Source organism: Ambystoma mexicanum, chromosome 11 (genome assembly GCF_040938575.1).
Source record: "Ambystoma mexicanum isolate Mex_15411 chromosome 11, UKY_AmexF1_1, whole genome shotgun sequence".
In the NCBI taxonomy this organism is placed as follows: Eukaryota; Metazoa; Chordata; class Amphibia; order Caudata; family Ambystomatidae; genus Ambystoma; species Ambystoma mexicanum.
In genome coordinates this window covers 1,319,682,068-1,319,697,499 of record NC_090934.1, presented here as the reverse complement: position 1 = coordinate 1,319,697,499, position 15,432 = coordinate 1,319,682,068, and the positions used below count along the sequence as shown (strand labels likewise).

The 15,432-nt window shown below is 46.2% G+C and overlaps 1 protein-coding gene across 7 annotated transcripts in view; it reads left to right on the top strand.

Moving 5' to 3' along the window:
• Positions 1 to 15,432, top strand: part of LOC138504370 (tropomodulin-2-like) — a 462,370-nt gene that overhangs the window by 405,098 nt on the left and 41,840 nt on the right. For all 7 annotated transcript variants that reach the window (XM_069624820.1, XM_069624821.1, XM_069624822.1 and 4 more), the window contains exon 7: positions 14,359 to 14,466. In XM_069624820.1, coding sequence (XP_069480921.1) covers positions 14,359 to 14,466 — 108 coding nt within the window. The remainder of the gene's footprint in view (positions 1 to 14,358; positions 14,467 to 15,432) is intronic.

Genomic DNA, 15,432 nt, shown 5'->3' with positions numbered 1-15,432 from the left:
GTCCCCTGCAATGACAAGTCGCTTTTTACTGCCAATACTTACCAGATATTTTATTCTTTTATTTATTTTATCAAAATACCACACTAATTCATTTGAGCATGCGCCATCAATCGCCACCCAACAGCAAGAAAACCCACATTTTTAACCAATTTAAAAAATCTATGCAATGATGTTCTTTTTATCCTGTCATTTACAATTTCTATTAATTTTTGCTGTCTCATTGTTTTATTATTGACAGTATAATAATCTCTTCTTTATTTATGTATTATTCTCCTTTGATGTTTATCTTCCTGATTGATGTCAATCTCTTGATTTAAAAATCTGATGATCAACTTCATTTTTTTCTCTTGTTTTTCTCTCCTAATCTAAACACAATAAAAGTTTTACACTGACATTTGTATAACTCCATACACATGTGCATTTACATGTTTTTCTGTATGCCCTCCTTTACTATCTGTAGTAAATGTATCTCATCTCATTTTTTACCCCGTTTTGGAGTTTTATAAGCATTCATCTTTTTGGCCTTGCCTCAGGAATCCTATTTGGAGTTTTAGTGCGTGCCCTTCCGCCCCTCTTGAAACCAGGAATCAAGGTATCTATTTCTTTTCTTTCTAATCCATAAAAATCCTGTTACTTACATACATATTTTTACAATACAGTCCCTCCACCTATATTTCCCACTTTCGTTGCTCTACTTACATCTGTGGCTCAGCTTGACTCCTTCGGCATCGACTCTTCCCCAATCGACCAGTTCACCTTCAGTCCACGGGGCACCTGCAGGGACCTGATAGGAATTTCTTCAAAGGGGCACCTGCCGGCCGATTCTTTTTACACGTGTGCCTTGTGCGCTGCTCTCCACAGGAAGCTCCACGATCTTCCAGCTAATGACGAAAGTAGTCAGTAGGATTAGAGTCTAGATCTGCGCCCAGGTCAACTGGACCAGAGCCATCAGCACTGCTACCAAAATGTGCTCTAGCACCTTGAAGCGTCTCATGTGCTAGATGGAATTACCTAAAATGATCTCGGACACAAATCACCGGACAGACTAAAAGAACATGGCAAAGTACTACTTTATTGTCAGCTCAAATAAAGTAGGGCAATCTGGCGAACAATAAACTGTAGTCCATGCACTCACACTTCAATTTTGATGACACAAAGGCTTTATACCTTGATGTACGTGGCAAACTGTAAAACCTATTAAAGGTTGAGATTTGGTTATGGGAACAAATGTACTTATATATCATATAAGTATTAGTAACATCAATGGATGCCCCTTCTCTAATAGGCACACCTTGAACCACCTCTAAATATGTACAATACAGATTATAGCAGAATAACAGCATTGTGCTGGCATGTGAACATTGTATAGCATGTTGCTACATAGACACTCTGATTGGTTGGCATTCTCTCCCAACTTTGGACTTTCGGTTCGTTAGCAGCATGTAAGCAATCCAAAACTCAGGTACAGAGAACAACATCAGACTACTACCCACTTGCCCAATAAGTCCATCATCTTTCATAGGCTAGGCCCCAAGCCAAGGCTTCTTCTTTATAGTTGACCTTGCAGCCTGTTCTCTGTTCTGGGACTTTGAAGGGAGTGGAGGTACACCATTACCTTCATCTGGAGTTTAATGAATAGCCCTTGTTTTCGACTTCTGAGTCACGTGTGAGGACACCACGATTTTGACCATTTCATCATTTTCTTTACTGCTATTTGATTTAATTAAGCTGGGTGTCATTACTCCCCTTTGCCTCTGGAGACTTACTCACTCCACCTTGCATTGGCTTTTCGCATCTTTGATTGTCCAATACTTGACGCTTGCAGATGTTTTCTTCTTTGTTTAATCAAAGAGAAATATGTCTTACTTACATGACCTATCCTCTTGACTCTCTTTGTGCCTTGCAATTATTCCTTGATGTGGCATACTTGATCCCGGGCCAAAATACTCCTCTGTGTTCCTCACACAATGCTGTTTTTCCAGCATCTTCTGATTCTGCAGCCCTGGTCTGTTTCTGATGTAGCTTGATTAATTTCAACACAAGTATGACGTCCATCTTTTTCTCAGAGCCGCCTTAGCCACGTTATGTTTTCTTGTGCAGAAAGCTTCTATATGTCTCAGCTATCTGGCGTTGCTGCATATGTACATTCACTTAATCTCACCTCACTTATTTATTTGATACATATGATATCTTCGACTTCGATTACATGTTTCTTTAATCACTTTCAGTTACATCTTTATTTTTTAAGTATTTGCATATCGTTTCAGTGCGTCTTTGTGTCTTTCTTTTATGCTGTCACTCTGCCCATGTCTGATTTCACTTCTAGCTCTTCGATATCCAATGGTGTGTGCAGAAAATCGATACGGTTGTCTGAGTGCATACTGGCTCTTATACACTCAATGCGGTATTAGGACAATACCTCGTGTCCCACATAGGGCTATTCTCCTGCTATTCCAGTACGATGGAGGTGAGGGGGCAGGAGCTAGGGGTGACGTGTCCATCTGCTCCTCTGCAATTGAATTAAAAAGCCAGTGCCATATTATTGAAAGTCTGCACTGGTGTAAAATGGTGGAGCAAATCCGTGCTGGCTTTTTAGGGAAATGAGCAAACAGATTTCTCTCCAGCCCATATTAAATAAGGGATTTTGCATAAGGGGCATAATGGAGCTGAGGTATTTAGATCAGTTCTGCTAATTGTATTATAGGGAATATAGCAAGCAGGTTTTGCTCCAAATGTTGCCCGGGTGACATTACATAATGATGCTCCAACAGGTGCTTCTTTAGTGCATATACTAGTACTCAGAAAGCACACAGGGCCCAAATGCATGCAATTGCACAGCTAATTCTGCTGTAAAGGCTACTGGGTCGGCATAAACAATGTTGTGCATGCACACATTGATTGCTCCTTTCTTATTTCATTAAGTGAACAGTAAACAATGCACAGCACCCAACTGTGAGGTATGGATTTGGGATCCCGTGGAGCCACACTGTGCACCTACCTGTGAGGTGTGGACTTAGGCTCCCACTGGGACCATGCGGTGGGCACTGCACCTAACGGTGAGGCAGAGATTTAGGATTCCGCTGGAGCCACACTGTGCACCTACCTGTGGGGCAGGGTCTTAGGCTCCCACTGGTAATGCACAGTGGGCACCTAACTGTGAGACAGGGACTTGAGATCCCACTGGAGCTGCACTTTGAGCACCTACCTGTGAGGCAGGGACTTAGGCTCCAGCTTGTGCTGTACGGTGGGCACCTTATTGTAAGGTGGGACTTTGGATCCCACTGAAGCTGCACTTTGAGCACTTACCTGCAAGGTGGGGACTTAGGCTTCCGGTGGTGCTGCACAGTGGGCACCTAACTGTGAAGCGGGTCTTAGGCTCCCGCTGGCGCCATGCAGTGGGCACGGCACCTAACTGTGAGGCAGGAATTTGGGATCCCGCTAGAGCCACACTGCACCTACCTCTGATGTGGGGACTTAGGCTCCCATTGGTGCCATGTGGTGGGCACTGGACCTAACGGTGACAACAGGATTTGGAATCCCGCTGAAGCCACACTCTGCACCTACCTTTGAGGCAGGGTCTTAGGCTCCCATTGGTACCGCACAGTGGGCACCTAACTGTGAGGCGGGACGTATGTACCCGCTGCCATACAGTGGACACCTAACTGAAAGGCAGGGATTTGCGATCCCGCTAGAGCCACACTGTGGCATCTACCTGTGAGGTGGGCACATAGGCTCCTGCTGGTGCCATGCAGCGGGCACTGCATCTAACAGTGAGGCAGGGATTTGGGATCCCACTGGCACTGCACAGTGGGCACATGTGAGATAGGGGCTTAGGTACCCGCTGATGCCATATGGTGGACATCTAACTGTGAGGCAGGGATATGGGATCCCACTGGTGCCATACGGTGGGCACCTCACTATGAGGCAGAGACTTGAGATCCTGCTGGATCTACACTGTGAGCACCTACCTGCGAGGTGGGGACTTGGGCTCCTGGTGGAGCTGCACTGTGGGCACCTAACTCAGAGGCAGGGACTAAGGCCAAGCCATACGAGGTCCTCTGAGCAGAAGGGGCAAAGCTTGCACTGTAGCCATTTAATCCTATATGGGATGGCTTGGAACTGTTTGCTCTGTTCCTTATTATGTAAGCAACCAGGCAGATTCACAAGTAATTTGCTAAATGTTTTGCACCTGTGCAAATTTACTGTAGTATCTTTGCGGTCCACGTGTGAAAAGTCATATTTCGTCCTACTCTGTGGAAATCTCTCCGCGTGAACATGGCAAGAAAACTGGATGTCCTTCCCGATACATAATCATTTGCTGAACCATATTTATTTCCTGTTTACGAAAAAGTTCTTAAACAACTGGGTCAAGTAAGGTGAAAGCATGAGCAATACATGATCAGATCTGCAATAGCAAGCTTCCTCAGGGCTATATTTCTTTACTAATCTAATTACAAGTTTCCAAGTCTTAGAATTCATTAAGCATATATGTCAGATGGTAACTTGTACAATACAAAACTGTAAAGAAGAAAAAAGAAAAAATTAAAAAGCAATTGCTTTTTTAGTGAAGAAATATGGCCCTGAAGAAGCTCATAAAAGTGGTTGTACTATTCAGATACTCCACTGTGTGAAAAAATTAAAGGCTGATTATCTTCATGTGTAGCTACTTTGAATTCATTATTTAAGAAACAAACCCTGACGGGCGGGAGCTTTAATGGAAAACTGGACATAATCTGTCCCAGTAAAGTCCCCCCAGCAAGGAGGGCTTTATTGCTATTAGCATTATGGCATGCTTACCAGGATGCTAATAGTTCTTTTTTAATTTGAGAAATGGCACGGTTGTAGTTTCGGAACTTAAAAAACCTATTAATCAAGATGGCGGGCATGATCAAGGGAGAAGCAAACTACCCATAGTTCCTTCTCCCTTTCCATGGCAGGCCTTGCTTCTGTTCTGGGTTACGGCAAAAAAACGGGCAGCCTAAGGTGAGTGAGGTAAATCCTGCGTTGTGAGCTCCCTGATTGGCTGGGAGAACGACTGCCCCTTAGCCCCCCACCCTGGATGCTAATTGAGTATGTATCAGGTTGTACTGGCGTATTATGCGCAGATGTTTTTGGTTTAAATCTATTTTATGTATAGTTTGATAAGTAGTTGGTTGTATGTGTACATATTGGTTCAAACTTACCAAAGAGATGCAATAAAATATCACTATGGATAATCAAATAAGTTGGTTCCAAATTGTATAGCTTCAGGCAGAACGATGGTAGTTTTTGAATAACTGCACATGTAACACTCAGAAATTGAGTGAAGGTCATCATTCTCAATGCTGCTTATCTAGTCTAAATATTAAAAAATCAATACCTATACACAAGCCCAAACTATGTATTTGTCTGTTTGTTTTTAACAGAACTTCAGTGCAAGGAACAGATATAAATCAGGAGGCTAAAGGGACACTTGTTTAAGACAAGGCACACTTGATTAAGACATTTGATTACACGAGTAGCCTATTTACATCTGCAATTAAGACATTAGCTCTCAGCAGATAGATTAGAAGTAAGACTGCAGTCAAAGATTTGATGTTACTGCTTAATAGATCTGGTCAAAGAGATTCGAGGAAGCTGTTTTTTTTGGGTGTGGAGGAGCAGCTAATGGCTAGGAATGTCATAGAAATTAGCATGGCAAAGGGCAGGTAGTCGGTGGCAAAATAACCAAACAACACCCACAATCTCTGTGTCCCTCCTCACATCTCATCTCCATCCTACCTTTATTCCAATGCAATCGTTTCAGTTTATAGGTGGTGACCAAAACTAAAAATCACAATTTGTGCCTGCCCAACTGTAACAGGTTAACATCCAAATCTGCCAACACACTGGCATCTTTCTATTCACTTGGTTAGACACGGCGCAGAGACAGAATCAACACAGGGGGCATCATTCATTTCTGACCCCTACCTCTTTGGATTGCACCTCGTACAGAAAAGTTCATGCACCCCATGAGTGCTATTGTGCATCATTTAATGTCCACTCATTTATTCAGGGGAATGAATTGTGCTTCTAATGCAGAATTTCAGAAGAGAAACCCTTTATGGTCTGTCTTCTGAAATGCGCTCCAGCCAATGAAGGAACAGAAGCCTGCCTGCAAAGATCTGTCTACGCTGTAGATCTTGTTCTCAAACGCAGGCAAACACTTGAAAATAGTTTTCTTGCATGGATCATCTCACAGCCAAAATGATATGCTTCGAAAAAACCACTGTGGTCTGCACCGCATTAGATGGAGCTGAAGCCAAAGTGGGAAATCTTCTGTGTCTGCACTGTATTGCAGACGTGTGGTCTGTTATTGACATAGAAATATATAGCACATCCGATTCCGAGTCATTAAATGTGATATATACTTTTACAGGAGCTGCCTCATGCTGCTTCTGCTTGAGGTCCCAGGGGCTATTCATGTGTCAGAGCTCGAACTTATGGGGGCTTTCCCTTGACAGTCTCTCGTGGTGTCCCTGCCAGCTCTCTGAGTATGGGGTAATAGCCCCTGTGGCAGAACCCCCAAAGCTCTAACCCACACTCTTGAACCCTCACATCTTCTCAGCCTGCATTGCTGTTGTTGGGTGGCTGCCTTGGCGGGATTCACTATATGTGCACACAAAAGAATACACTATTAGGTCAATAGACCTTTTTAGAAAAACCAAATTAGAAATAACGATTTGGAAAGACTGCTCTGTGACCTCACAGTGCAGTCTTTCTAAATCGAACTGTGGTAAAGAAGACACACGGTAGATTGAGGAGCTTCTTTATTGGCAACCAGCCTCAGCCCAGCAGTAACAAACCTACATTACAGCTGTCCAGATAACTCTCAACCGTCTTCCTGGAATGTAGAACATTAACAAGAGTACCATAAGAAAACATGACATCATAGGATGTGTGGAATTCTACGTTGTAGAATTCCACCCAAGAGCCATTATAACACTTCTCCCCCCCTTATTCAACTAAAGAACAATCACCCCGAGAATACTCACACACACACACACACACACACACACACCACACACACACACCACACACACACACCACACCAGGAGTTACACACCAGCAGCTAAAGCATAGTGTGCTGAAGGGAAATAAGAAAATACAAGGCTATTAGTGTGCTGAAGGGAAATAAGAAAATACAAGGCTAGGAGGTGCTACTGAACAACAGCACCCAAAACAAACTCTTTGTACTTAGAAGGAACCTTCCTCTCCCTGCCAGACCGAGTATGAGTAGGAACAGAGTCATCCACCCCAGATGCGGACACCTCACTCTCATCCACCGGAAGATTCCTAACAGCAGAATCAGACATAGAGATAGGAAAGGAATGTTCTTCAACCCCCGGGGGACCAAGAGCCGCTCCAGCGACCACAGGCTGCAGGTTAACTGGTCCCTCCCAAGCTGCTGAGCCCTCTAAGGGGCCATCACAACCCACCCCAACATCTCCTGAACTATTACCAGGCACGACGCTGGACTCACCACTCACAGAGACCACTTTCTGCTTATCCACCACCACTACACGCCTAAGACTCCATGTGGATCCGTCATCAAGTTTCACATAACCACAACCACGCTTAACCACCCTGCGTGGATTTAAGTACCTGCTGAGACCCTCAGCCACAAACCTGGGATTCTTGACCTGAATCCAATCCCCAAACTTCACAGGAAGGAGCTTCCTACGGGCCAGTTGTTCACTCAAAAAACGTTCTTGCTTACTGCAAACTCGATCCAAAACTCCATGCATGTCCACCTGAGTCTGAACACCGCCACCCAGGGCTGGCACTCTCAACTTGGAGCCAGGTTTCCTCCCCCGCATCAACTCAAAAGGAGAATGACCAGTGACAACAGAAGGAGTTAGTCTGTAGGCTTTAAGAGATTCCGACACCACCTTTCCCCACGGAAGACCATTGGCAAGGGCCAACTGGATGGCTCCCTTGATAAAACGGTTCATACGCTCCACCAGACCATTGGCTTGTGGGTTGTATAGTGCAACTCTGTGATGACGAATCCTCAGATCACTCAAATAATTCTGCATGTGCTCCGACACAATCTGAGAGCCATTGTCAGTCACCAAACCTGCAGGAACACCTTCCCTGTCAAACACCGCAGAGAGGAAATCAACCACTTTCTCGGCAGTAACGATAGACAAGGCTGTGGCCTCCACCCATCTCGAAGTATAATCCACCATAACAACAATAAATCTTAGACTTCCTCCCAATGAATCAATGGGGCCCATTATATCAAGTGCCACCTTGGACCACACTTCGCAGGGTAGTTCCACCGGATAAATGGGTTGAGCAGTAGGAGCTTTGCTCTTGTCACTGTTGGAACAGGCTGCATAATCTTTCACCATGTCCTCCACATCCGCGTCCATTCCGGGCCACCAATAATCTTCCCTGAGCCTTCTTTTGGTCATGGATCTCCCTACGTGCCCCTCATGGGCCAAATCAACAAGCTTCCCTCTAAGTGAACGAGGAGGGACCAACCTTAGGCCTCTAGCCACACCCCATGGACCCGCAGATAATTCCTCCCACACATGCCCATAGGATTTTGACAACTCAGGGCCAACAACTCCACTGCTGAGCGCCATCTTTATTTCTATCAACTCAGGATCAGTTGCACATTGTGCACTCCACTCCACCTCTGACACTGCGGGCACTACACTGGCCACCAGGGTACAATCCTCCCCCTCCACCTCTTGTGGCTCAACATCATCAAGAGATCTCGGAAAGCACGACAGACAATCCGCCACCGCATTTCTGGTTCCCGGAACATATTCAACTCTGAAATTATACTCGGCCATGTCAGCCTTCCACCTCATGATCCGCGTAGATGCATGAGACAAACCCCTAGTCATCAACACATGCACCAAAGGCTTGTTGTCCGTACGTAGAGGGTACTCAATTCCCCACAGAAAGGTTCTGAAATATTTGGATGCCCACACAGCAGCAAGGGCCTCCCTCTCAATGACAGCATACCTGCCTTCAGCCTCTCTGAGCACTCTGGATGCAAAGGCAATATGTTGCAGTTCACCCTCCACCTTTTGCTCCAGAACGGTGCCTATACCATACTCACTCGCATCCACTGTGAGAATTGTTTTCCTGGCTGGGAGAAGGACCCTAAAGACGGGGCCTGTTCAATATCCTCCTTCAATTTGATAAATTCTGCCTGACACTGATCCGACCATGCGAAATGCACACCTTTCTTCAGTAATGACCTCATCTTGACAGTCTTGTCGGCATATGAAGGCACAAACCTGCTGTAATACTCTCTAAGACCCATAAAGGATCTCAACTGGTCCTTATTTACCGGGGCTGCTGCATCACTCAATGTCCTCACCAATTCTGCCTTGGGATGAATATCATCAGCATCCAAGAAATTACCCAGATAAGTCACGCAGGGGACGCCTACCTTGCATTTACTAAGCTTTACAGTGAGACCACAATCTTTCAAAACACCCATCACCTCCAGAACCCTGCAATCATGCTCTGCCTGTGACCTACCCCACACAAGGATGTCATCCTGGAAACATTCCACACCTTTAATGGCCCCAAAGAGTTTCTGCATAATCCTCTGAAAAACAGCAGCAGCGGAGGCTAAACCGAAGGGCATTCTACAAAAACGGAATGCACCAAAAGGGGTTACAAAAGAGGTAAGTGGCCGAGACTCTCTGTGCAGGTCTATCTGATGATATGCAGACGAGAGGTCAAAGGTAGAAAAACATGAAGCCCCGGACACCAATGAAAGCATCTCATTGATATTAGGTAGGGGGTGTCTGTCAACCCAAATGCCTGAATTGAGATCTCTGAGATCTACACACATTGTCAATTCTCCATCACCCTTCCGTGCCAACACCACCGGGGCCAGCCATTCTGAACACTCCACTTCTTCTGTGACCCCTGAATCCTTGAGTTTGTGCAGTTCTTCCTTTAAAGCATCACAAGCCATGATGGGGACCCTTCTGACTTTGTGAACAACAGGTACTGAACCTCTCTTGAGAACTATTTTGTGTGCAAAACCCTTCAATTTGCCCATCTCAGAAGTGAAAACAGAAGGAAATCTACTCTCCAGGATTTCTGCCGTTATCCCCCCAGACCCCACATTGCAACTGTTCCCTTCAGTTACGCTCATCACTGGGATAGATTTTCCAGGTCTAATAAGTAGCTCGAGGGCAGCTTGTTCCTCCCACCCGACAACAGGGTCACCCTTGTGGGCCACATACAACTTACCCCTAGCCATCCTACCTTGAAACTCTATATCAGCCCATTCAAATCCCAGAACTTTAATGGGTAGTCGTCCATAGGCATATGGGTTTATGTCAGGAGAGGACAAATCAGAAACCCTTTTGTGGAATTTGGACTCATATAGCTCAGGGGATATCATGGTGTATGGAGACCCTGTGTCCACCATCCTCTCCAACGGGACACCATTGACCATAAGGGTCGCCCAAGCTCTTTTCTTGCAATTTCCTACACTCAGCATTGAACCCTCCAACACGCTTCTTTCACTCCCATCAGAACAACCCATGTAGCCCACTATCATCATCATCATCATCATCATGAGTGTCCACCATGTTCACCGAGTCCTTAGACAACACCCCTGCACATAAGGGCATAATGTCCCTTAGTTTTGCATTTCCTACAGTCCACATTGGCAGCAGGACATCCCTTTACACCCGTCGCATGGCAACGCCACCCACAATTCTTGCACAGGTCCTTCGAGGAAAACCCCGTTCTGGTGTCTTTGTTCCTCCCTTTGGCTTCCGTGGACCTGCGGGGAATGACAGCATGCACAGTTTCTCCTTTGTCAGCCATGACTCACACTTTTCCTGGATTCTTCAATGGCGCGGGCTATCTCAGTGACCTTATCTAGAGGTGGATCTTTCTCTATCCATAGTCTCTCTCTGACACGCACATCACACGTCTGCATCATCACTTGATCACGTATGTATTTGTCGATGGTGCCTGTGAATTTGCAGGTTGCTATCAAAGTACGTAGAGCAGTCACATAGGCATCAATGCCTTCACTGGAACGTTGAGCCCTCGAGAAGAAGTGATATCTCTCAATTACCACATTGGCTCTCTTGCCAAATCTCACCTCCAACTTGCCTAAGGCCGTTTCATAGGCTAGTACTAACCCTGGTAGGGCATCACCCCCTTCAGCTCCTTCCGCGGGGGCAGCGGGGGCAGCATGCACATTGGGGCCAGGAAGGTGCCTGAACAGTCTGAGTCCTTCGGTCCCCAAACAGTTAAGTAATGCGGCCTTCTTCTCATCATCCGTGAATTTAGCGCCGCCTGCTGCCCTTAGGTAAACTTTGAACGTGTCAACCCATAAGTCCCATACAATTGCTGGCTCACCAGGACTGGCCAGAAAGGCTGGAGGCGGACGCGCGTTGTTGTGCTGCATATTGGGGTGGATATGGAAATTCTTTGGGACGAGCACTAGGTCACAGGCAAAACAGGAGCTAAAAGCGATTTGTGCCCCTCTCTGATTACTGCACAGTAATCCCTTGGCGCTTAGGAGACACTGGAAATTGTTCACTGGCAAATACTGGGTTAACACTTCCAGCTGACTGAAATGTCCACAGGGCTTCTCTCCTCTCGTGTGGCAGCCGCGTTTTGCAAGGAAAATGTTCCAAAGTCGTTCATGGGTGGTACGGGGTTAACTTCCAGCTAACCACTCAATGTCTACACCCCCTCCCTCTCCTGCCGTGCAGCAGACATGATTAGTGGGCGGGGCCTCGAATCGGCAGGAGGGTTCACACAGGGCTCTCCCTCCCTCGTGTAGGCTTCCTCAGAGGATGTCTGCAGACTGGGACGCTGGTGCCAATGAGAGGACTGCATGCGGCTCCTGGATCCCCGCCGACTTTTCTCTCTCCTGGGACACAGCTGGAGAGGAACTCCCGCTCGCTAGCGAACAACGGTAAACAGGTACACGTCCGCACAGCAGGCAACGTGGGGAAACGTACCCGCAACTCTCTCACCTGATTGTGTTGCGGTGATCCGTGCTCGACCCGGCCTGGGGAGCGCGGACCGGAGGCAGCGGTCTTCGTTGTCTGCGTCAGAGGTCCTCTCTCTCCTCTCCGGGGCACTCACTGGAGCAGAGGGCTGCGCTCGACCCCAGCTGGGAAGCGCCGACTGGACGCTGCGACCTCCTTTGGCTGCGTCCGTTGGCCTCTTCTCCCTCACTCGCACTGCGCTCGACCCCGGCTGGGGAGCGCAGGCCGGGCACGCCGGCCAGTGATGTGGCGGAGGGACTGACTTCCCTTCGCCTCGCAAAGTCACTTGACGCGGATGGCGTCGGTTGTGAGCCCTTCCCTTGAAGAGCTGGGTACAAGCTTCCGAGGAAACGGCCCTTCAGGGAGATGGCGTAGGCACTGCTGGGCCGAAATAGGCTGCGTGGGTTGGGAGGCTGGTTGCCCTCGTCGCCAGTGTGGTAAAGAAGACACACGGTAGATTGAGGAGCTTCTTTATTGGCAACCAGCCTCAGCCCAGCAGTAACAAACCTACATTACAGCTGTCCAGATAACTCTCAACCGTCTTCCTGGAATGTAGAACATTAACAAGAGTACCATAAGAAAACATGACATCATGGGATGTGTGGAATTCTACGTTGTAGAATTCCACCCAAGAGCCATTACAACAAACTGCCAGCCCCAGCATTGCACACGAGTGGGTGCAGGGGCGGACAGGCACGCCAGGAAGCAGGAAACGGATGACGGGTAAGTGTGTGTGTTGCGTTTGTTTATTTTTGGGGAGTTTGTGGGGGGAGGGGGTCAACAAGAAGGGTTTGATGGTGAAACCCCCCTCTTTTTACCAAATCCCGTTGGGGGAGGGTCGGGAGGGTGCGGGTAGGGGTGGAGGTGGACTGCGAGGCAATGCAGGTTTTCACTTTTTGTAGGCCGCCCAAAATCAGACGAGAAAAATCAGGTTTTTTTTGGGGCGACCTATAAAAAGCAAAATGATCACATAGGACCAAGAATACAGCAGCCTTATTTCAAAGGGGTCCACACGTAAGGAAAGCGCTCAGCATGGACCGGATAGATTGCCACATTCATGTTAATGTAGATGTGTGTGTCAATACTACCACACTTCTAACATAGAACCATGATGAATTCATACAGACCTAACATGGCTGCCGACCTGCCGTTTGTTAAGGCATTCCTCGCAGTGTTGTGTTTTTACAACCTCTGCACCTTTCTTGAAATTGCAAGACTTGAAACCTCTGACAGCCAGCTTATTCTTCCCCTTTGATGACTGTCTGCAAATAGTTACTGTTGTGCAAACGAATCCGTTCAAATTAACCTTTTGAACCAGATGGCCGATGCAAATGTTATTACGAAATTGCCCAACACCGGTGTTATCGGTAAACACTGTTGGTAGTGTAAATGCCTTTTTTCAAATTAAAATATCACCTAATTTGAATTTGATATTCCTTAGGGATGTTTGCAGCATAGGGTGCACAGCCTCTACTGCATAGGAAACGCATGAGCTATTTATTCAAATCAAATGGTTTCATATATCCCCTGTGGTTCTATGACATGTGGTCCCAACTTCTAATTAGGTGGTATTCTAAAAAATGGGGGCACATAAAATATCACTTGTTCTTACTGTTAAACCCAGACTCACAATGAGACTCTTAGAGTTATCAACGGAAGGAACTTGGGTTTTAAAACTCTTTTGAAAAACTAATTCGAATGTATTTTTGGAATGCACATCTATGCAGACCTATTAATTATGATATGGCTATGGTAGGAACCCTGTTACTAATACCTTACGCCTGCACTGATGAATGTAATACTTGAGACTGTTGCATTGTCAATACAATGAATCCCCTTGATTTCTGTAACCCAAGTGCACGACTTTCTGCTTATCTGCCGTAAGCCTTGGCTGCCACCGCCCACGTGCATCTTTGAGCATTTCCTAATCCATTTCATGTTTTCCATCCTGCTGGGGTATCAATATACAACTGAATTGCATCGTATTCAAATTGCTGTATTTTACTCCCCCAGCTTCTGTAAATGAAATCCTTAAATATTTTATTTTTTGTACTTTATTGTTTAAAGTGTGGGCCTAACACAAGAGCAGCAGAGTGATGTACAGGGTGTGGGTAGCAGTTTTTGGTCTGGGCCTGATATATTTTAACAGTAGCGCAGTATTGGGATTAATCTATGGTCAAATGTTGTTGACAATACTTAGCATGCAAACTGCATATCAAAATTGAATACCAATGATTGATCATCAACATGCTTGAGATCTGAATGGAAATGAAAGTCGGCCTCCTGTCGATTTCTTTAGTTCTAATGATCCTCGTGTTTTTTTTTCCTGAAACCACAGAATATTCCGATTCCAACGCTGATAGAATTTGCAAAGGCGCTGGAAACCAACACCCACGTGACCAAGCTCAGCCTTGCAGCCACCCGGAGCAATGACCCGGTTGCCATTGTAAGTTGAACGTTCCGATCAATTACAATATTTATTAAGCAGCTTATGGCGTGCTATGCCAAGCTTAGCCCTTATTCAGTGAATAATTGAAAATTAAAGGGAAAGGGTCAATTCAGTTTATGGTCCATAATAAACAATTAGCACACACTAGGCAGGCAGAGGAAGACTAGAAATTGACCTTTAGCGGTCAGCAGCAAAGAGAGATAAACATTAGTCCATTATTAACCACTGATATGTGCCCACAGTGTTCAATGTTTTCTGGGTGCCAGGCTGTGGACTACAAGTGGCAGCTGCTGGTGCAGTGCTAAAGCTATGACTAAATGACTAGACTCACCACATTGACCTCCTGAAACAGTTAAACAGTTAAGTTTCCATTAGCCACCCTCCAGTAGCTGTCTCAAGCTCCCTCCACCGGCTGCCTCAAGTTGCTCTTCTAGCTGTCTCCAGCTGCTCCGCTGACTGCCTCTATCCTTCTATACTGTGACCCAGCTCCCTCCACTGGCTGCTCCAAGTTGCATTCAAAGACAACCTCTAGCTACTGTCACTGGCTGTACTCATTTCCATCTGCTGAACAGTTAAGTTGCCGCCATTGCGGCCTGAAGTTCCCTGCAAAAGCTGCATCGAATTCCCTTTACTGGCTGCCTCAAGTTCCCTCCAGTGGCCCGAGCTTCCTCTAAAATGATTCCCTATTAGCTGCCACAAAAACCCTCTACTTTTATAACATTATAATTGGTTATTTATAACGCGCTTAATACCGAAAAGGCTTCTAAGTGAGGACCCGGGATTAAAACCTGTGTTGTTCTGCATCGTCTTGCTTCAAATCGAGCACGTCGCCCCTGAGCTATACTACCCTTGCAGCCTCAAGCTCCTTCTAATGGATTCCTTTACTGTTGCTAATGTTTCAACTTGTGAAGTAGCAAAATCAAACGGTCTCCTGATATGTAGTTCAAGGTCACAAAACTGATT